Here is a 23,408-nt window from a genome sequence, read left to right as displayed (position 1 = left end):
GCAAAACTGTGGGAAGGATAATGGTTTCTTCTGTTACTGTTACACTCTTCAGTTGTAACACGGATTTGTGGGCTACAATAACTAAAGTTACTGTGTCTGATTTAACGGATGCATTCTTAATGTCTTTTAAGCTGCAGTTCAGTCTTTTTTTTTTTTTTTTTTTTAATTTATTTTTTTACTTCAATAGTTTCATGTGTGCAACCTCTAATTACCTAAAGAACTGTATAGCTGCAGGTCAATTCGTTCTCCGTGTATTGATAGGCGAAATTTGGTGACATAATTAGTGAAGGGATCTGTTTTTCGTCTGCTTCTGTCTCTCAGAGGAAGCTCATGAATATTCATGAGCACTCCTGCACTGACATGTGCTAGAGGGAGGGCAGGGCTGACAAAGGGGTGTGCCAGGGCTTGTGACAGGACATGAAGGGGCAGTGCCTTAGCAAATGGCTGTTAAAATAGAATACAAGAAAATTGGTCTTTCAAAGTAGTTTTTTTTAAAAACAGAAAATGCTAAAAGTATTTTTTCTTACGACAGAACTGATTTATTAAAAAAAACACACATGCAGGATATTGACTGAACTGCAGCTTTAATGAATGCTAAGAAAATATTTTACTCATGTTGGGTGATTTGTAAACACCCTGAGTTAGTTTCTGCAGAAGGTGTTGTGTTCATTCACAGCAGGGAAAGTCTAGGCACAGAGCCTCACTGATTATCAATTGTCCTCTCACTCTAACCCCCCCCCCAACCTCTGTAAAGAGTAACACTGTATAGTAAAGATTATGTACTCCATGTTTTGTTCACATCACTTCACTTCAAAGGTCGGGCAGTTTTAATTTCTAAGGCCTTGAGCAGGCGGGCGCGCTCACGCTGGCCGCTCTGAAACATATATTGAGGCAATGTGTGTGGCAAGTGTGAGCAAGCGCCTGCTCAGCGCTTAGATGCTTGCCGAGCGGTTCACCCAATGAGGGCGAACCAGTTCCGTGACGTCATGGCCGCGCCCCAAGACGAGCGCACACCTAGCCGGCCACAAATCGCCGAGCAGGGGCCAGCACGCCCGCTCCCTGCCTGGCCGCAGCCTTAGGCCCGTAATATAGTGCGCGCGCTTGCTCCGCCGTGCGCACAGCACTTACATTTGGCTGTGGTTAGCCAGCCCTTCTATACTAGGGGCGCGCACGGCAGTGAGCATGGAGCCGGACGATCGGGGGAAAGACTGTGAGAAGTATGTTTTCGTGCTGCTGCCCGTTGCACGTAACACACACAGTGTAATTGTGTGTGTGTGTGTGTGTGTGTGTGTGTTTTCATTTAGATGTTGGTAATACAGGAATTAGATGGACTTTATTATTTCGAATTGTTCCTTCAGTCTCCCATCTTGCTTATAAAGATGCAGTCCACCCGCCCCAATTACCTACCTTGAAAGCTGATTGATCATTCTTATTATTTCCTGGCCTTTTTCATCTCTATTCAAAAAGGCCAAAAGCCTCTTTGAAGACCAGTAATGTCATGTTAACTTTGTTTTGAGCTAATTTTTCATGAAAAGACACATTTAAAAATCGATAAGAAGGGAAAAAACTAGAGATGTGAAAATGGACACTACTGTATAGAGTGGGGAAGCAATCTTAAAAAAATAAATAAAAATCATACAGGCAGGGGGACCTGTACTTCTTCTTCTTCTTCTTCTTCTTCTTCCTTTTTTTTTTTTTTTTTTTTTAAGACTCTTTAATTTGGTTTAAGGGCTTCTTTCTGAGGCCTCTGCTTCACTGGTTTGGATAATCACTCTTGGTGATATCATTACGTTCATTGGGTACAATAATCACATCTGTGTGCTTGGTACACCATTATTTCTGTTGGCAGGCAGCCTTGGGGCTTCACTACGAATAATGGGAAATATATAATTGAGTGAAGTGGGTATCGCACATTTATTTCACAACATAGAATTTGACGGCAAATAGGAACTAGAGATGTGCAAACTATTTGCTGACATTTAACTTCACTGTGAAGAATTCCAAGCGCAAATATTTTCAGTTAATGGAGACTATTTTTATTATTTAAAAAAAAAAAAATTAGTTTCAAGTGGAAATTTGTGTGTGTGTGTGTGTGTGTGTATCTGTATCTCATTTTATTCACCCCCACCCCCCCTTTGAGACTACTATTTCAGTCAGTGGGTTAATTGTGTAGGCTCACTCGGGTTCCTCCACTCACCATCCATGTGCTATAGGGTGATTATGCAGAAGGTGTTGCCACTACCTTGTACTGTATGTCTTGTGACCTTTGTCACTATAGGGCCGAGGTGGGCAACACTGGAGCCATTCGCCACATGTGGCGAATTGGCAGGCAAAGTGTGGCGAATTTCTAGTCCAGCCCTCCCTTCCCCCTCCAAGAATTCTGTCTCCTGCACATACAGTGCATTTCCCTACCTTCCCCCTCCCAGATCTCCGTTCTGTGTCCTGCACAGACACAGTTAGATTGTCGGAGGAGTGTTTCTCCGCATGGGGTCTGCAGCTGTGCAGACCCCATGCAGAGAAGCACTCCGCCGACAATCTAACTCTCTCACCTTCGCGGCGCTGCGTCTTGAGGGGGTCTGCAGAGGGTGTGGGGGGATGAAAGAAGCCGACTGGTCAAGCGCTTTGGAGGGGAACACAGGAGGACACCAACAGTCATTATTACAGGATATATATTATCTAATTCTCTCACCTTCGCGGCGCCGCATCTTGAGGGGGTCTGCAGAGGGTCTGGGGGGGATGAAAGAAGCCGACTGGTCAAGTGCTTTGGAGCAAATTGGAGGGGAACACAGGAGGACACCGACAGTCATCACAGGACAGGAGGATTTGGAAGGAATCACTTCATTTCAGTAACTTGCCCGCAGCTGTTCAGTTCCCCGAGTCCAATGGAGACCACGCTTCACACTAACAGGTGAGTTCCCGCTGCCCTGTCAGGCTGTCTCCCCTCCTGGCTTGCTAAACAGCCGGCAGCCCCCCCACCTCATCCCCCCCACACTAGCTGATTTTGGTAGAGCTCGCTGGTTCCCTCTGCCCTGTCAGGCTGTCTCCCCTCCTGGCTTGCTAAACAGCCGACACCCTCCTCATCCCCCCACACTGTGTGTATATATGTATATTTAGTTGTGTGTGGGTGTAATAAATATATGTGTGTGTGTGTACACATACATATACATATATATAAATAAAATGTTGTTACCAGATTTTAGACAATATAAGAGAAATGCTACACACCTCAAAAAGAAAAAACAATGCCATTGTCACTTGATAAAGACCATTATGGTCGAAACGTCGTGTTGGCTCAATAAATGAGTTTGATTTGCTAAACCCGTTGTGCCCTATGTTCCTTTGTTTATCTGTTACCAGATTTTACACATGGATCGGGTGCTTTTTCTCATATATATATGAAAAAGCGCCCGATCCATGTGTAAAATTTTAATTAAAAAATCACAAGACAAATGCACACTCACAATTTGTCAATGCAAATTAAGCATTGTATGGGTAAACCCATGCGCCAACAAGTAGTTGCTTGGCGAATGTTTACTTCAGTACATCAGACCTCACTGCTACCGGTGCATCACAGTCAGGTGTCCCTCCAGAAATTCAGGTATACAGTCTGTTCCAGCATTAGATGCTGTGTGTGGCTCAGGGAACGTCCTCCTTCTCCGATTGATGAAATCCGTCAATCGAAAGAAACGCGTACACGTAGGGCACGTGGTTTCAAGGAGCTACGTTTGGAGCTCGTGCGTCTGCTGCCAGGAGAAGGAGGACGTTCCCTGAGCCACACACAGCATCTAATGCTGGAACAGACTGTATACCTGAATTTCTGGAGGGACATCTGACTGTGATGCACCGGTAGCAGGTGTTTGGACCGGCACTCATTATCAAATGGGCATGGAAGATGTATGCAGCGCATAGAAGCAGGTTACTAAGGCTTCGGTCCCAGTCAGCACTGTGGCACGCGGGCCCGGCAGGGGGGTTGCGGGGGGAGAGGGAGCGTTTGCACCGGGAGGGGGCGTGGCCATGACCGCACGCGGCTGGTTCGCCCTCATTGGCTGAACCGCCGGTGGGGGCGTGGCCACGCCTCCGTCGCAAACTCCGATCTTAAATTCCCCTGCCTGCCTGAAAACATGTCGCGTACCGCTGGGGAAAGGTGTGCGACAAGGTAGGAACGGGGGTGGCGGCGTTTGAATGCACAGCGCACGCCGAGGCGTGCGCTGTAGAAGTTACTGGGGCCGCCCCCTAAACCAGGAGCCCAAAGTTTATTCTTGGGGCCCATTCGATATGGGGCATTACTGACTAGGGTTGAGCAATAAACCTGGTATGATTTAAATAATAAAAAGAACGATTCCTGCGCTCCTACCAATTAGGCTAAGATAAAATAATATTCTCATGAAAAAGGGTATTTGGTTAAACCCTTTGGCCAAAGCATTTGTAAGCCTGCATGCCACGTCAAGGCAACCCGTTTAATGCAGGTTGCAGGTTTAATGCATTAAACGGGTATGCCTTGACGTGGCATGCAGGCTTACAAATGCTTTGGCCAAAGGTTTAACCAAATACCCTTTTTCACGAGAATATTATTTTATCTTGGCCTAATTGGTAGGAGCGCAGGAATTGTTCTTTTTGTTTTTCTATATGTAAGGCCTATCTTTTTACCTGCAGCAAACTTCTTTAGGGAGGAGCGCGGTATTATGTACAGTTTATGATTAAATAATAGTCATAACACAAACTGATGGCATGATAATTTGTCAAATCTATGTGTATTACGGTGCCTGGTCCACGCGTCTCCTCCTTCCTGCTCCAGTATACATTTGGTAGTTCTTCCCTGCTTCCATCTGTCAGGAGTGAGGAGAGGCGTGTCATGCGGGTCTGACAAACTTCCTAAAAAATAAAAAAATATCCTTCCAATACTCTGTTGTACTTTACCTACACCTACCACCTGTGATCCCCCTGATCATAAAAACAAAAAATGCGTTGCCAGCCATCTCCGTGATTGCACTTCTGCACCGCTACTTCCCTGACTCCTCTCCCGTTAGTCGCCCAGATGCTCCTCCAACTCTTCTTCCACTGCGGGGGAGGGGGAGGGGGGTGATGGTTGAGTCTGCTTTGGCTGTTCTCGTGTTGTCTCTGCTTAAGTGCCTGCAAGCTAACTAGATAAGAAATAGCAGATCTCTCCACATTTCCCCCCCCCCCCTCGCTGAGGCTCTGCTCAGTCCCCTCTCTTTCTCACCACCCCTCCCTATTTGTTTTATTTTTATCGTTATTGTGGTATACAATTTGGATATCGCCAACCCTATTACTGATTCTATGCTGACTGAGCTGTCACTTTATCCCTTACTATGGGTAACACGTTTAAGTACCTCCCAAGCGTAGGAGTGAGAGCTACCAAGGGAGGAAGTCCAGAATCATCGTGTTTGCCATACTGTAATTTTATATCAAGTAACCAGTATTTCAGGATCTGTGAAGCATTCTTGACAACGGCTGTGAAATAAAGGACCTTTGTGTTTATAAAAGTTGCTGGTGGCCATCCTTTCCATATTCGAGCATTCAAGAAAATAAATATTTGGCGCTCCATAATGGAATAATGGAATAATGGGATAACTGCAAGTGCTTGTATCGTACATAATGCATAATAGATACTGCACTCAAACTAGAGACCAATGAATAAGACACAGCACTACAGAGCAAATGTTCAGTAAAGTGTTATTGTACTGTAGTCCAACCCCCCCCCCCCCCCCCAAAAAAAAAAAATTCAGTCCACTATGGCAGGGGTATGCATACTTTTGTTGCTGCGTCCCCCCTGCCTTGTCTCCCCCGGTGCTTCCCCCCCCCCCCCCCCCCGTTACCTTAGTGCGGTGTCAGATGACGCCGCTGGGTCATGTGAGATTAGAATTGCCATGGCAACGCGGGGTCATGATGACGGTCGTCATTTGACGCTGCGTTGCCATGGTAACGTGTCCAGAAACAAAGTCCAATGGTATAGAAGTCTCTACTGTTAGATGACTGTTGGTATAACTTCCCAGCTTTTCCTCAGGATGTGGACTCCATATATATATGATGCAGAACGAAAAGAAGAGAAAACACATCATAGTGCAAATATGCAAATGGGATCATGCAAGACAAACTACATATAACAAGCAAGGCTGACTATTGCTAAAAGATTAGTTTATTACACACAATGACTGTAACAGATGCGGGATCCGGTATTGTAAAACCAGAATCCTACTTACAGAACTGCCACAAATCATAAGCAGGGATATAACGTGACCGGTGGTCAGCTACAGCTCCGTCTGAGCACGTGACGTCCAGGAGTCTCCTTCGCTCCACAGCCGGAAGTACGTCACTCCGGGCGACTCTGGAGTCTGTTAGCCTGCCGATGGAAACACGTCACTCGAGGCGGGTTGAAATCGCAGAAATCCCTTCTCCAAAAGACCAATGCGGCAAAGTTCTATAAGACCTCTGTCTCAGTCGAAAGCAACAACAAACTGCCCAACGCGTTTCGTGCGCATGCGCACTTCTCCATCCCCTGAAGTGCGCGTGCGCATGCGCACGAAACGCGTTGGGCAGTATGTTGTCGCATGGCAACGCTACTTCACACCACGTCTTGTTGCCATGGTAACGTGATGTTGCGGTGACGTCGCGTTACCATGGCAATAAACAACTCGATGCCATGTGACGTCGCAGCGTCATTTGACTCTGAAGAAAGGAGGCACAGAGGAGAAGGTAAGAACTGGTGAGAGACCCCATGCTCTCCCCCAGGAAAATTTGCCGTCCCCAAATGTTGCCGCCTGGGCCTAATTCGAAATCTGCCACTGTTCAAAGGGGGTGCCAGTATTTCTGTAACATTTAAGGCTCCAGCGTCACGCGGGCCAATATGAAGCCGAACCTGATGGTATCACGGCTTCCTATTGGCCCGCAGGGTACAGGAGCTCTGAAAAGCGGCCGGTCCGTGATAGCCAAGCAGACCGGCTACCAGTACCCCCCCAACGGAGGCAAGTATCTGCGGAGCTGAAATTAATGGGGTTAAGCTCCAGGGACCCCCTGCTTCAATCCTGAATTAAAAATAAATAAAAGATCGCTGCTTGTTTTGCCTTTTTTTAATAGATCTGGGTCTTTGTGGAAGCTCCAAATGTGAACATGCCAAAGAAATGTTTTCAAAACGGAATCAAATAAGCCATAATATGTAAGAGAATCCGGTTTCATTTCAGAGGAGAGCGGAAAATTGGCAGGAAGCCGACGCGCCGCGCCACAAAATGGAGCAGTGATGGAGCGTGAATAAAAAAGCGATTTTAATGCAAGAATCACGCTCTGGCCTCGGCCAGGGTGGCGCTGAGCCGGCGGGCGCGCTCACGCTGGCCGCTATGAAACACATTGAGGCAAGCGCCTCGGCGCTTAGATGCTTGCAGAGCATCTTTGATTTTTTTCCGCTCACAAGCGCATCACGTGAGCGGCTCGCCCAATGAGGGTGAACCAGATCTGTGACGTTGTGGCCGCGCCCCCAGACGAGCGCGCACCTAGCGGCCACGAGTCGCACCCGCTCCCTACCTGTGTAGCGGCGGAAACACCAATTTGGAAATTGAAGACTTTTTAAATTGTTTTTTAAACCCTTGGATTTAACACGATCTCTTTGTCTGCTTTTTTTTTTGGTCAACCCTTTTAATCGCCTTTAAGGAAACCTCCTCGCTACTCCCTTTTTTTTAAAGCTGCCCTCTTATGTCTTATATTTTTTTAAATTTTTTTTTACTGATCCAGCCACTTCGAAGTTGCACGCACGGTTTGGTTTCTCCGAGTTATTGTCTAATTGAGCAGACACCTGTCTATTATAGATTTTTCCTACGGTAATGATGGGACCGATGTCAAAAATGAGTGTGCGCTTTTCATTTGGTAGCCCCTTTTGAAAGCACGTTTTAACTGGAGCAGACTGGAATTCAGGTGCCTACAGGGTTAGCAATAGATTTATTGCTGGTTTCCACCTGCTTATTGGGGCTATCTGCCCCACAAGTCTGGAATATTGTGTACGGTTTCCAACAGGCCTAATTAACAAGTAAAGAGTTCTCTTTTCCATTGAGCATTCTGTTGGTATTAATAGGAGGTAGACAGTAATGTGCCTTTTCACTTGACGCTGAGAGGAAACTCCCTGCTGGGCTTTGAAGGGCAGTAGGCAATTTTGTTACGAAGTACCGTGACTTCCACACTGTAGCTCACTTGGCAGAAAAGTGTGAAGACATTACTACTCTTTCCTCAGGACAAAGCTTTCTTCACTTTTTTTTTTTTTTTTTTGAAACTGCAGTTTTATAAATGCATACTTCTTTTATTATGTAGTTGCCAAGATTGTAACCAAATATAGAATAAACATGTACATCTGTCTCTTTTAAATATTATATATATATATATATATATTTTTTTTTTTTTACATTCCGTGTTGCTTTGTGTGCATCAGGAACTTTGCATATATTTGCATTTGAGTTCACTGTTCTTTTCATGGGAGAGTGTTACATACACATCTGCTTAATGTCTCTGGGAAATTCTTTGCTTATAAAAACGAGGAAGAATCAAGATTTGTGCATCCAATTCTGCTCTGATTTTCTGCTTTTTGTGGTCAAGATGGCTATTTTTTTTACATTTTTATGTTTTATAGATTTGCATTTAAACAGATTCTCTTGCTTTCCCTGTTTTTGACTTGATTTTCTTTTTATTCAAATGCTATTCGGCGTTGAATTATAAGATTTGTTAAAATAATGTAAAGTGAATATTCCATTCGCTAACCTTTTGTGGGCTGCGTTTATAGTGGCAGCGGCGGCGGCGGCATGCGCGTGCAGAACAAACCTGTTCTCAGAGGCCGCCCATAGAGCAAGCGAAGAAGCGTGACCGTCGGGAAGACCAAACATTTTGTCTTTGCCGCACGACAGACTGGTCACGTGCGCGGTTCAGCCTATGAGGGTGAACCGCTCACGTGACCACGTCCACGCCTCCCCCGACCAGGTTGCGTACGCGTGATGTCGTGCGCCCGGCCACTATATAAACGCGACCGTAGACATCGTAACCCCATTATCAGCAGTGGTCCAATGAAACGCTGCTCTGAGAGATGTCCATTACACCTGCTTGTGCACTTCAGTGAGTCTGGCTGGTAGCTGTGGAATGTATATATAAGCATGTTAAAAATAGATCTTCTGCATCTTGGGGGAACAAGATCGGCTTGGGAAGAGAACCTCAGTACTCAAAGAATGTAGTTAATGATTTTTACCTCAACAACGACGATATGTTTAATCATTTCAAATGGCGAGCAAATACTTAAAAATAAAGTTCAGTGTAGTTTTACTGCCCTTGTATCTCTTCTGTATTTCTAGCTTGTCATTTATAAATATAAAGCGCTTCAAATTAGTCAAATTACCTGATCATTGGGAAGGAGCAAATGGGATTCACACATTTTCCTAAATGATACAACAATATGTATATTTATCCATCTGCATTTTAAAGGGAATTAATCATCTAGTTTTAACTTCTGAACTCTAGACAAATGAAGTAAGGTAGAATTACACTGTCCGACATGGCAAAGTTAATACCTTGTTTTTACATTATTATTATTTATTATTATTATTCTTCATTAGATCATGGATTCACCATCTGATGTAGCAGAAAGAGCTGACAGAATTATTACCATGCTGCCCTCAAGCTCAAATGCCATAGAAGCCTATACTGGACCAAACGGCATTTTGAAGTAGGTTTATCCTTCAGTTAATTAACCTGTTTTTAATGAAACACTTTTTTTTTAGTTTGCATGAGAGCGGGTTGGATGTTTTTTTTATATATACATCTGCTGTATATATTTACATTGAAATGCATCAAGGGTGTATAGGGTAAATTCATAGTGTAGATTGTAAGCTCTCGGGACCAGGGCCCTCATTACATTCTGTATCTGTTTGCGCTTGTCTGTCCTCACGTCTGTCATTCTGTTTATGTAATTGATGTAATAATAATAGCATGTTCTTGTATAAAGCGCTACGTAAAACTAGCAGCGCTACAGAGACGTTTTCTAGGAACAGGTCCCTGCCCTGTGGAGTTTATAATCTATGTTTTATGGTGCTTGAGGCACAGGGAGATAAAGTGACTTGCCCAAGGTCACAAGGAGTCGACACTGGGAATTGAACCAGACTCCCCTGCTCAGTGCCAGTCCGTGTCTTTACTCACTGAGCAAACTCCTTCTCCCCGATGTGACCCTGTACCGCACTGTGGATGATGCAGGATAATAATTTTAAGAAATAAGAGGGTGGTAAACTTGGGTAGAAATGTGAGGCAGTATTATATCCCTTTAAAGCAGGGGTGCGCAAACTGGGGGTGTGTGAGATTTTCCCGGGGGACTGCGCAAAGCCTCTCTGTAACTACTACTACATGTGTAACGAGTGCTCGCCACAAACAGGACGGACCATGAGGCCGAGGTGGGGATTAGTAAACACCCACCAGAAGCTGAGAGGCCACATCCGATGTGCAGGTTCGTTGTCGTGTAGCCGGGTCAGGGTTAGGAGAAGTACGGTGGTGGGTATATACTCACTGTCGTCGAGGGTAGGAGACAGGAGGGTAGTAGAGGTCACGTGGTCGAGGGTAGTAGAAGGTAGAGTAGTAAATACCCAAGCCGAGGTTAGGAGACCGGAGGGTAGTTGGTAAAAATCCGTGGTCAAGGTTCAGGTGAAACTACAAGACACAGCAAAGCCATGCAGGACAAGATACAACAGAGTGCATGCGACCAGAACAGCGTCACAAGTAACAAAGTGTTATTCTCAGCCAATTTGCAGAGGCAGACGCTGAGCCTATAAAGGATGAACAGCCAATAGCTAAACGGCTGCATGGCAGTAGCTGATACTACAATCAGAGCCCTGATTCGTTGCTGGGCGTAGTTGCACAGCAGGCACTGCTGAGGCACCAGCTGCAGCAACGTCTGAATCAAACTCGGGGGTGGAGCCTGCACCTGATGTTATCACAGTGGCGGAGCCTTAGCCCGATCCTCACAACCTGGTCTTTGCCGATGCATCGCCATGGTAACCCGGGGTCAAATAACGCCACAAGGTCAAGTGGTGTTGCCAAGTCAACGTGCCGTCATTTGACGCTAGGGGAGGGGGTTGCGCGAGCAGACGGTGGGGCGCAGGGAGAAAACTTTGCGCACCCCGCTTTAAAGGGTGGTGAATTCATGATACAGTCTCCAATCACAGGTTATGGAAGTATACTGTATACTGTATATAGTAAAGGAATTTAAAAAAATCCCACGAGGGAAACTTTAAAATAAGTGTCATCACATTGGGGTCTAAGGTTTTACTCCAGTGAGCAGGGTAAGTAGGCCAAGTGTTGCTTATGTTTCTATGCTGCCACTAGAGATGTACGAAGTACAAGACCAAACACTGCAAATAACATAAGCACTTTAATAATATTTAGTCTGATTTATGATTCCTGAGACTCAAGGACCTAGTTACTTGCCCAGGGTCACACAGTGACATTAGCAGAGGTAGAACTTGAACCCGTGACCTGGTCACAGATGGATAATGTTTAGTCACACTTAGGCTCTCACTGTGTGTGTGTGTGTGTGTGTGTATTTTTTTTACTTCCTTTTAACACCAAACAATGATAGAACCATTATTTAATGTTTGTTTGATCAGACTATGAGAGGGAACCTGATTACAAATGGACTTAAGATCAAGAACCCACTTGCAACAACGCGCTGTTTCCGACCAGAAAATGAGAACCTTTAATTAATTTTTATGCCTTGAATAATGGCCAAAGAGTTTAAAATAAATAAATAAATAATAGTCTTGCCCTTCCACATGCAAAGCACCTCTTTCCCCAGAGAGAAGGGTTCTAATCTGAATTATAGGGCTATTGTTATGGGGTATGTCCAAAGTGGATGCAGTAAATTGACTGACATACTTTCAGTATTTCAGAATCCCCTCTAAGAAAAGAATACCACACCTAATTTTTAGGGAAACCAAAGCAAGTGACCTTTTCACTTTCTAACAACAATCAGTGCTGTACAACTCTTAACGGGTCTCATTTTCTTGTATGCTTTAAAACTGCTGTCCCCTTAATGTAACTTATCTGTGCCACTTTCCACTCTGAGGCGGCATAACATATGAGGGACATTGAACTAAAGTCCCAATATGAAAAAGTGGTCAATAAAAGTAATACCATATTTTTTTTTTCTCAAGGGATCTAAAGGGAGAATTTTCTGCTTTTCTTAGCCTCGTATTTTAATTTATTTTTCCTCTCCTGGCTATTTTTAGAAGAACTTTAGCTCCCTTTATATAGGGCCTCTGTTTAGGAGGCACCTGCAGGAGTGTACAGGGACGCCCTTTTTAAAGTGCAATTGAAAAGCATTCATTTTTATTATTGGAGGGGACAGCTCCTTTAAAATCTCTAGGAATTATCGTACAACTTACTAAAGAGAGAAAAATATTGTTAAGTATTTTTGTAGAAGAAGAAAATGTATGCATGAGAACAAGGCCGTATCATAATAGAAATGTGCCTATAAATGCTTTTGGATCGGATTTCTATTAGCCAAGGCTAAATTTAGACGACTCCTACCTCACTCACTGTGTGTTTCGTTATCACCATCACCATCTTCAACCATTGTTGATCCACTGCTGAAGTCCTCAACAGTGATCTTCCAGGTACTGTGGATGTAAGCCTCTTTTCCGCGTTGCTCCAACATATTTCTGATGTCCTACTCCCATACTACTTTTGGTCGTCACCTTTTTGTCTTTTAATCTTTCTTGGAATCCAGTTCAGTACCATCTTTGTCTAGCGATGATCATTTCTTCTTGCGGTATGTCTGGCCCACTGCCATTTTAATTTCTTCACCCTTGTTTTGGGTTCAAACCCATTCATTCTTTTTCAAGTCTCTTCGGGTAATACATTTGAAATAAATGGAATAGAAATAGAAGAAGTTGAAGTCTATGTCTACCTTGACTGGCAAATAACAATGGATGGAAACCTTTATTTTTTTTTTTTTTTCAACTTAAGATTTTTATTTTGTTCAGTACATAATATACATACAGTAAATAATCTCTCGACAGCATACAGTATCAGTTTACTGCATGTGACAATCCTCATTGTAATTTGGTGGACATCTTTGGACATACGGGGTAGACCGACAGACAAACTGGGGGGGGATCTCCGGCTAGGAGTCGAGGGGGGGGGGGGGGAAAGACAGACAAGGGGAATGGGAAAAGAAAAGAGAGAAAGGAGGGGGGGGTGGGAGTTTGGGAGTTGGGGGGTCTCCTTCCGTGGTTCCGCCTCTGCCTCCCTCATGCTGGTTCTCTGCATCTGAGGACTTTATGCGTACCCCGTAGGACAGCTAACTCTTAACTGATTTGTCTCTCTCATTTTCTTATGGGTCTCATCCGGGTCATGCGGGGTTTTGAGGTGGGGGGGGGGGGGTGGGGGATGCACCTATCTAAGTGTGTTGTAGGTTCCGTCATTAAGCACTCCCTCATGGGAGAACGCATTTGCTCATATTAAAGCCAAATTGAGGTCCTCTCCACTCCCTGGATTTCTTTCTGGGCTAACCATGGTGCCCAGACTTTTTCAAAATTTTCGCCAGTGTCATTGACCAAGCTTGTCAACATTTCCATCTGGCATACCGTCCAAATTCTATGTCTAATGTTTGGAATTGAAGGGATTATGTTTTGTTTCCAGCGTGCTGCAGTCTCCCCCCTCATCGCCATAGCAAAGTGAGCTATCAGCTTGTTTTCTCCTTTGGTGAACCCGATTGCTGGCCTGTTCAGGAGGAACAGCCATGGGTCTAATGGGACGGGTTTACCTGTAATTATGTTCAACCAGTCTTTAATTGAGTCCCAGACTGGGACGATTTTGGGGCAGGACCACAGCATGTGTAACAAGTCTGCCTGCTGTCCACATTGTCTCGGACACAATGGGGATGGAAACCTTTTTTGAATGAAATCAATAGGAGAATGAAGATGAGATGGAGCGCATTTGGAAGAAACGAGCATATTTCAAAAGAACCTTCCACTGTGCCTCAAGAAGAAAGTTTTGGACGAGTGTATTCTGCACGTGCTCACTTGTTGATGTGAAACTTGGATCCTAAATGGGACAATAATTCAGAAGCTTAATTAACACACACATTCCCAGCAAGCTCAAACCGCAACATCCACTATATCTATATCTATATCTATATAGTGGGTGTTGGGGTTTGACCTTGCTGGGAATGTGTGTGTGTTCAATTTCTAACTGGCAACAGTTAGCCGCTCCTCCCAGAGCTCACCCCTCCCCACCTTTTTTTTTTAACTTGGATGGTTTTCTCATTGTGCTGTATGGACAGGACCTACTATGGTTGTTTCCCCCTCATACAGAGTAAAAGGAAAGGTTCACAGTGTAGTGTTAGGACCTGCAAATTTGGTTATACCTTGATGTTGGCATGCAGGCTTATGACGCTTTGGCCAAAGGGTTTAACTAAATAACTAAGAAAATATTATTATTATTATTAATAAAGTATTTACACTTTAGAATTCAGAAACTTCACACAACACAAAAGTATGGAGAGATGTATGCTGGGTATTACCAGAAGAGTCAGGAAAAAGAATGACGACCAAAAGTAAGATGGAGGATGAAGTCAGAAAATTCGTTAGAGCAACGTGGAGCAGAGATGCTTGCAACGGCAATACCTAGAAGATCATTGGGGATGCGTTCAGTGGATTGAAAAGGGTGTGTGTGTGTGTGTGTGTGTGTGTGTCTGTGTGTGTCTGTGTGTGTGTGTGTACTGTGGTAGGGTCAGTAAGAGTCCACACACTGTATTTTAGACCTTAACAAACTCTTCAGTGGTTTTATTTTTCCGCTTCAAAACACAGTATTGGACACTGTCCCATTTTTAAAGGTGAAACACCAAACCATAAAACAAAAGCGTACTCTGTAGGGAGGCTAACTAAACATCCATGGCCCCGACTGACCAACTGGGTAGCTAGGCTAACTTCCCATTGTTACAAACCCTGCAAACTATAATATACAAAGTGTGTGTGTGTGTGTGTGTGTGTGTATGTGGCTCAGGTTCCTGGGAGTGGGGTCCAGCAGGCTTGGGGAACCGTACGAACCCATCGCCTACTGGTTGAGGGGAAAAGTCTCTGCCCTGGCAGCTTGCTGTCTGCCATATAAACCCCCTTGCAATCAGGAGTTCAGTCTGAATTGGGTGCACCTGCAGACTGCCTCTCCAGAGAAGTTAACCTCTCGCACTTTGTCAAAATTAAAGTGATGTGCAGTTCAAATGTTTGTTAGTGAAAGTTAATTACCCTCTGAACCAATCTAAGTATTTGAATCACACCTGCGAAATGTATAGGCTGGTGCAAAATATGCCGGACTACCAGTATCGCTCCTTCCAGTGACGTCATTACTCTGAGCAGGGCTACGGGTTCCACTTCCACCTGGGACACCAAGAGGATATGATCACTGCAATTCCAATAAGAGCTCCACCCAGTTTGCAAAGGGAAGGAGAAACTAAGCACCAGAGATTTATTGCGGCTTATTGTATGCCTCACAAATGTGAGTGTAACTGACTTCTCTTTCATGCATAAATATTCTTTTAATGCACAAGGGGAGGCTGCTGTGCGCTCCTTTTTTTGCAGACCATTTATACTGAAATGTCACATAATTGGAAAAGTTTGTTGGTGGTGCGTGTAAACCTTGTAAGCAGAAGTTTAGGACATGTTTTTATGGCCCTGATACATGCCTAGTCTCTCCGTAATCATTATCCTCTTCTGAAATTGGTGCTCAGACATGCAGTTGTTGTTCAGAAATCTGATTACCTCCATCACAGGGCTGGAAAAAACAAGATTGGCAATTACTCTCCCTTCAGGGCCCATTGTGGAAAACCAAGGACAATTTGCAGACTTTAAAACATTATTTAAATGTACTTATACTTGTCTGATGTCTTGTTTTTCAAATAGATGCCAGAAATGTAACCTAATAGACATATCACTGCCATCAATCTAATTTACCCGAAGTGTGACCGTTCTTTTTCAAGTGATACAGAAAGCACTAAAACAAAATGTTCTAAAATTCGCCAGCGTCTATGTAGGTGTCTACATACATTTAAAAAAAGAGGATTTGGGCATTTACAAATGTATATACCGGCATTTTGTTAAAGCTAACTTTGTTAGTAGAGTGCCGCTGCGCTCTATTTCTAAAATATCATTTTTATTCTGATTATTTTTGTACACCACACATTTTTGATATTTTATTTGAATGACCTTCATTTCACTCCTTGCAGGAAAGTGAAGAAAGGTTCCTTGCTGATTGATTCCAGTACCATTGACCCTGCAGTGTCTAAGGAACTGGCAAACCATGTTGAGAAAATGGGAGCTGTGTTCATGGATGCTCCTGTCTCTGGTGGTGAGTCCTCTAACAGTAAAGTCAGCACTGACATAACTTTCATACAGCACCTACTGTATGAGTCACATTTGCATTTGACATTTGTCTTTAAATACTTAGAACCTTTTGAGGTTCCACAAACTGCGTTGGGCTGCATGCACAATCCTGACGGCATTGGTGTTCTATGTTTAGTTGGATGTCTGATGGGGCTGAAGTGAACCAATGGCAGTTATGCTGAGTGTATATAAGGTTTACACCAAGTGAATATGACAAGGTTTACTCTGAGTCCCCCGTCTAACTGAAAACAAAGTCAAATATTCCGTCTTTCAAAAACGATAAAAAAAACAGCTGTGTGGTTTCAAACATTTTTTTTATAATTTTGTCAGTTATTTTTTCAGCTTTAAAAGTGGAAGAAAAAAAAATCTGGAGCATGCAAGAACACTGCCTAACAATGCATGGCCAGGTTGAACCAGGCCACAAAAAACCTGCATTTAAAAAAAAAAAAAAAAAAGCCTTGTGTTCGTCCGGTATTGACTCTGGTTGGTTGTTGTTGTGGAGTGCAATGTTTAATCAGTAGGGTACATTTATTTCAAGCTTGAAATCTTGCTTTTGCAGATAGACAACAACTTAGGCCGCAATTATAGTGACGGGGCGTTCGCCGCCGGAACAAATACATGTGTCTCAATCATGGCGCACATAGTGCGCACGACTGCAAGCTACGAAGCGACAGACTGGTGAGGAGACAAATCAATTTGAGCGGTTCAGCCAATGAGGGCGAACCGCTCCCGTGATGCCACGCCTCCCTGGTGCTTGCTGCCTGCAGTGCAGGTTTTGCGTGGCCTCACGCGGTCGAGCACGCGCTTATGCACTAGAACAGCGGCCTACGATTAAGATAGAGGAGATTACTTTCACTGTAACCAGTGGGATGTTCATACTGTCCGAAATCTGAAAGATCTTTTTCGAGGCAATTTTTAATAGGATAATGCACGAGATCTCTTGATGGAAATTGATATAACTTTTTCCTGGGGTGAAGTCGGCAAGTTATGAAGACGTCTTCCTCATGAGAAAAGGGTTGGTTAGCAGCATGGATATATTTTCTCGGCATGCAGGTCCGTTTTAAATGGGTCACCTGGTATGTTAGGCACAACAATTATAGGCACATTGCAGGAGCATAGACACTTTAAAGCTGCCGTTTAAAAATAAAATAAGAAAACATCCCATTCAATATGTGCAGCAATACAATCTGCACACTGACAAGTGATTAGCTAAGCTGCAGATCGATCCGTTCTTGTGATGGATCGCTTGCTCAGGGTTATTTCATTCGATTCTTGCACAGCATTGTGGGCAATGTAGTCCAGCAAGATTGTGACTGGCAGTTACTAGATACAATTGGTGCACTGCTAGAGAGGGCGGGGCTCAAGAGCCAGAGCCTATCAGAAGGGGAAGGGGCTGTCACATAGTTTTTTATTTTTTTAACATCAAATTCCTTTTCTACGATATTTAACTGTGGAGATTTTCGTATATACATTATTTATTCTTTAGCTCAGAATTTGCCTTTGCAGAGATACCAAATAACTCTCTCCGGTAGTAAAAAATATGTATAAAATAATGCACTGAAACCAAACTGAGAAGGAAATTCTGCATCAATTCCAAAGTTGTAATAATCGCACCCGAATTGATAAAGGAAATGTAGAAATGGCCACCGTTATGATTATGAAAGTCAGCCTTTTTCAAGCTAGAACATTACAGTATTAGAGGATATTCCAATAAAAATATATATATTTTTTTGTACCGGAAATGAAAAATTAAAGTCTGTTTGTAGAAGAGAAAATCTCTTAGAACCTAGTAGGTGGACACGCACCCAAGCAGGTCACACGGTAAATTGTAGTTGCAACAAGTGAAAACCTGCTCTGGATTGGATTTGCCATGAATTGCTTTCTTTCATTTGTGTTTTTCAGCTCAAAGGCCTAATTTAAAATGTGCGACTGCAGATATCACAGAATAAATGGTACATTTTATGATTTGAAAATTGCTCTCATGTGGTGTACCGTACACAGGTTATAGGTAGCTAAGAGTCATATTTTAGCCACCCAAAATATTTATCCTCTTTATTGTTTTTTTATTATTGATTTGATAGATAATTGTTGAACGTCTTTAGACCTATAAAAGTCAAGATGAACAGGCAGGAGGAGTTGGGTGATCTAATAAAAAAAACCTGTAATCTGTAAAAGAGGTTACATTGAAATCTGGTACAGAAGGCTGCCTGTCTGTAGTACTCGGTGCACACTGGTTTTGGAGCCTCATAAAGGTAAGTCCGTGCTGAAATCTGGGAGGAATTGATTAAATTGGACATCTGTACGAAGATAGTTAACTTAATTTATTGTGGTTGAATTAAGCATCTCAAATAGACATTTTGGCCTTAACGCTGCAATCGACCCCGAAGAACACATGGGTTTAATTCAGATAATGTTTGTATCTTGCCCCCCTGAGCATATCCTGCACCTTTAAAAATAAAAACTTTTTTTTTTTAAATGGTTAAAATCATGATTTTCTTATCTAACTTCTGAGGTTACCATGGTAACCTTTTAAGACTGCACTGGGCTCTGGGGAGAGCTCCATTTTAATCTCTCGACACTTGGCCAAAGGCTCCTGAGTGTGGAGCATAAGCAAGCAAAGAAAAAAACAAAAAGAACCTGTACTGCTTTTTTAAAACAATGAGGCAATTTAACTTCCAGTTTAGCAGCAGTGTGTGCAGATACTGTACTCTCCCCTTGTGCAGGATTTCAGGGTTGTCCATAAGAGGTGTTTGAGCGGAATTTAGAACATATTTTAAGGTCATGAAAATATCGCTTCAGTTTATCACGACTTTTATGTAGAAATAGCAAGACTTACTGTTTGTCTCGCCGGGGTCCTGCGACCGTGAAGATTGCGGCCCCCGACGTATTCATGCTCCAGGTGGTCCCGTTTCGGAAGCATGGAGTTGATAACCCCTGGGTTAAAGTTAGTGCAATAACGCACACAAAATAATACAATCGGACAAATATACATATTTTTAAAATTTAACTCTTTTTTTTCCATGGTTAACAAAAGCTTTATTTTGTACAATTTTTGTCTAATGGATTTTGGTGATAAGACTGTTTCATTTTTCTAAACTGGAGGTAAAGTGCTGTTTTTGTTTCGCTATTGACTGTATAGTGGTTGTGAAGCTATCATTAGACAAACAGATAAACATTTAAGCAGCTGATCTGATTGAGTTCCCCACACCTGGAGAAAAAGGAAACCGGCATTTGTCACAGGATGTAAATAAATGTAATCTGTTACTTGGAGGGGGATTAACTCTATGGAAGTCAATTTTACTAAGTTGTTTTTAAACGCATTTTTTTTTTTGACCAGCTACGTGGAACTGCCTCTTTAATCAGGTTGAGGTAATATTTGCCCTTTCGGGACCTTAAGAGATAATGATGAGTTTACGTTCCTCCTTCAGCCGCTAAGTGAGGCAAAACACAAAAGGCAATAAATACTCTTGACCAAAACCATTAAAGGAAAAGCTGGGATTTCTCCCGCTCTTGACTTGAAACTGTTTGTTTATCAGCTGGCGCCTAGTCTGGAGCTGAGAGCCAGAGATTTCTATCTGCATCAGAACTTTTGAGCATTTTGCAAAGGCACTTTCATTTTAACTTTAAGGTAACTTGAGTTTATAGCTTTGGCTTTAAAGATTACTAATGATTTACTCATTTCCTTGCCATTTAACCAAAGTGGACTTTTTTCCCCAGGAAGGGATCTGTGTTTATTTAGGGCTTTTGTCTGCGGAGGGATTAAAAGGCGGCCCACCTACATTGTGAACTTGATGGTAATAAAAAGTCACCAAAACACACCATAAAAACATTCTTACCATGGCATTAATTATGCAGTGTTGAACAGCTAAGGACCATGTTTTACTCATACGCTCAGTGTTATCGGGGTTATTTTTTTCCCTGTTAACTATTTTTGATGGAAAGCTGTTAAAATTGCAGAATGCAGTGGTTATTTGTTATGGGAGTTTAACTTTTATTTGACTTTGTCATTATTTAACCCAATGCAATAGCCTCGTTCCTCGTTGGGAAGAGGATTGGTGTTTGCTTACAAAGATAGGGATTGTTCCTATAATAAAGGGGGGAAGGGAACATTTAAATAAGCTATATATATATATATATATATATATATATATAAGCTATATATATATATATATATATATATAAGCTATATATATATATATATATATATATATATATAATAAGCTATATATATATATATATATATATATATATATATATATATATATATATATATATATATATATATAGTGCACACTCAATATTTTGTTTGTATTTCCTGGTAATGACCCTCCAGTAAAGAAGCCGTGAAACTTTCAGCCTCCCTGGCTAATTGTGTGTATTTATAAGATGAAGAAATATGTAAAGCAGCTTATTCCCCCACAAGCCTAGGTGAGTTTGTATAATGGAAAACAAATACACAAATCCAGCGCTCCTGACAAATTGGCTGGCAATTTATTAGTGAAATTCTTCATTTTGATCCGAAGTCTTCTAACAGAGGAGCCATTTAGTTACATGATTTGATCAAAAGTTCATTTGAAGACTGCTAATCCCATCATGGTAAATTCCCTTTTAGCAGGTACTTGCATTAAATGCATAATATTTCTTATTCTCTTGTGGACATTGTTACACCGCTTTTTACAGTGTTGCAAGTCCATCACATGCCTTTTACAGTATCTGGGCTTCAACATGTTGTATAACTGTTGTACCACAAGATGGCATCACAGGCAAACATGCTTCTTGCATGAGATTGAATGAAGAACACAAGCATATTCTGTTTTATTTCTGAGTGCATGTATCGGGGAGATTATATCAATGAAAGAAGCAATCGTGTGTGTGTGTTTGTCCGTTTTTATACTGAGCAACCTTTGATATCAATAGCAGCCCACCTCCCCAGCCGTGTAAGATCTTTGTAGCACTTGCCTGTTTTTGTGATCATTTGTTGCCAATATTCCCAGTAGTTTGAGCTGCAAACTGTAACAATAGATAATGTTACCTTCGTGTTCTAAGAATACATTGTAGCTGCTGTGCTAGTGACTGAAGGAAAAGTAGCGCTGTTCCGCTCAGCAGATTCGCCAGTTCGAAATATGTAAAAAAATAAAATAAAAAAATTACATTAACACCTGTGTGAACATGTACAGGTTTGTGATATTCTATTGCTCTCTTGCTTGGAGAAATAGAATAAATTGTCATGATACCAAGTCGTGTTTTTTTTCTTTTCTTTCATTTTAATGAAGCTTAAACCAACTAAAGAGCATGCTTTCCTGCTGTATGTGAAAGGGAGATGTTTATGATGTATTGGCAATGCTGCTAAAGGTGACCCCTTGCTTTTAAAGGGAATGTTTAAGGAACAATCTTTCAGGATATGAAAACTGCTTTGCTTGCCATTGGTGATACACAGATTTCTATTTGCTTTACATAACGCACACAGAAAGCTGTGCTTCTTCCATGACGGCGACGACGTTCCTGATTACTTTCTTTTGAAGCGCTTGTACTTCTCTCTCTGAGCTGCTTGTTTGTTAATTATGTTAAAATGATTTGCCTAAGCTTCAAAGCGGCACAGGGTTGCCGGGTGTGCGGTGTCGCACCTGATTCTGTTGGCTGGAACAGTAGTGCTGTTATTTCCATTATCCAGTTCTATTCTCTGGGAGGGGGGGGGGCGTTGATGAGTGCTACTGGTATGTTTTGTACTTTTATTTATAGTGTAAATGAAACCCTCAAATGAGCACTACCTGGATTTTTCTACGTGTGGGTTTTTTCTTTTCTTTAATCCGTTCTGAAGTACTAGATAATACATTACTAATTAAAAAAAATATATATATATTATTCCACTCTTAATGACTTTTTTTTAATAGTTTTAATAGTTTTTTTTAATGAGTTTTAATATAATGAGCATCCTTTGATCTCTATAGCAGGTCTATAGTCCTCTCCCCAGCAGTACAAGATCTTGGTGACACTTTCCTGTTTTGTTTTGCGCTGCAAACTGTGACCATAGATAATGTTACCTTAGTAATAAAAGAATACATTGTAGCTGCTGAGTTACAATGACTGAAAGATTGATTGAAACTGAAAGGTGGCCATTTGGTGAACCCTGGGAAACAGGATCTTTGATCTATCATGGGGTAACGAATGATCAGCAGCTTAAGTAATTCGTTTTCAATAAAGGTAACAAAAGGCGGCATATATTTTTAAAAAGAAAAAATATTTTTTTTGTAACCTGCCTCTTTAATTGCTTGAGGAGCCTGCTATGTATTGCAGAGGCCCCTACAGCACCGGAGTAAGTAAATTATTACTATTTTTTAAATTTTTTTTATTGCCCGATAGGCAAGGTAATTTTTGACTTCTACCTACATCTTGTTGTGTAATAAAATATACAAAGAATAATGCATGTTAACATTATATATATTTTTGTATTTCTCAACTGTCTAAAGGATGCACTGTTGTTTTCTTGGCTACACTATTAAACAATCAGTATCAATGTTTCTTAACAAATTACTCCTGCAAAGTTTTCTTTAAGAAAAAAAAAATGTTAAGGATTGGTTTTTTTTTCTCCTTGTGACCATGTACAAGATAATTTACTGAAAAACACACAAGTCTTGCGATTTAGCTTTAAGTTTGCTCCAAGCACGAAACCGTTTCGTCAACAAGAGCAGCCGCTTGTTGATTTTTATTGCAAAGTGTAATGCGAGCATCATCTTTTCTATAGGAATGTGAGCAATGAAGAGCCGGACATTTTCAGCACCGCACTCACATCTGTATATAGTGTATAGTAACATTTTAACTTGCAAACGTCACTTTAGATGTCATGAAATCTTTGCACACGGGTTGTTAAGGACTTTTAGTGCCCTAGAGCTCGACTTACATTGTACAGTAATTGTAATGCATTGCATTAGAATGTACAATGTGTTCAAGACTCGCCAGCAGCAAACAGGTTAATGGGTAAGGAACCTGCACTGTGGGCCC

The 23,408-nt window shown here is 42.1% G+C and overlaps 1 protein-coding gene across 3 annotated transcripts in view; it reads left to right on the top strand.

Annotated features, from left to right (window-relative positions):
* Window positions 1-23,408, top strand: part of HIBADH (3-hydroxyisobutyrate dehydrogenase) — a 120,792-nt gene that overhangs the window by 3,836 nt on the left and 93,548 nt on the right. For all 3 annotated transcript variants that reach the window (XM_075586844.1, XM_075586846.1, XM_075586845.1), the window contains exons 3-4: window positions 9,600-9,709; window positions 16,253-16,374. In XM_075586844.1, the coding sequence (XP_075442959.1) occupies window positions 9,600-9,709; window positions 16,253-16,374 (232 nt within the window). The remainder of the gene's footprint in view (window positions 1-9,599; window positions 9,710-16,252; window positions 16,375-23,408) is intronic.

The sequence above is a fragment of the Ascaphus truei genome, chromosome 2 (assembly GCF_040206685.1).
Source record: "Ascaphus truei isolate aAscTru1 chromosome 2, aAscTru1.hap1, whole genome shotgun sequence".
Taxonomy (NCBI): Eukaryota; Metazoa; Chordata; class Amphibia; order Anura; family Ascaphidae; genus Ascaphus; species Ascaphus truei.
Note: the sequence above shows the minus strand (reverse complement) of the source record. Positions and strands in the feature narration are given on the sequence as shown.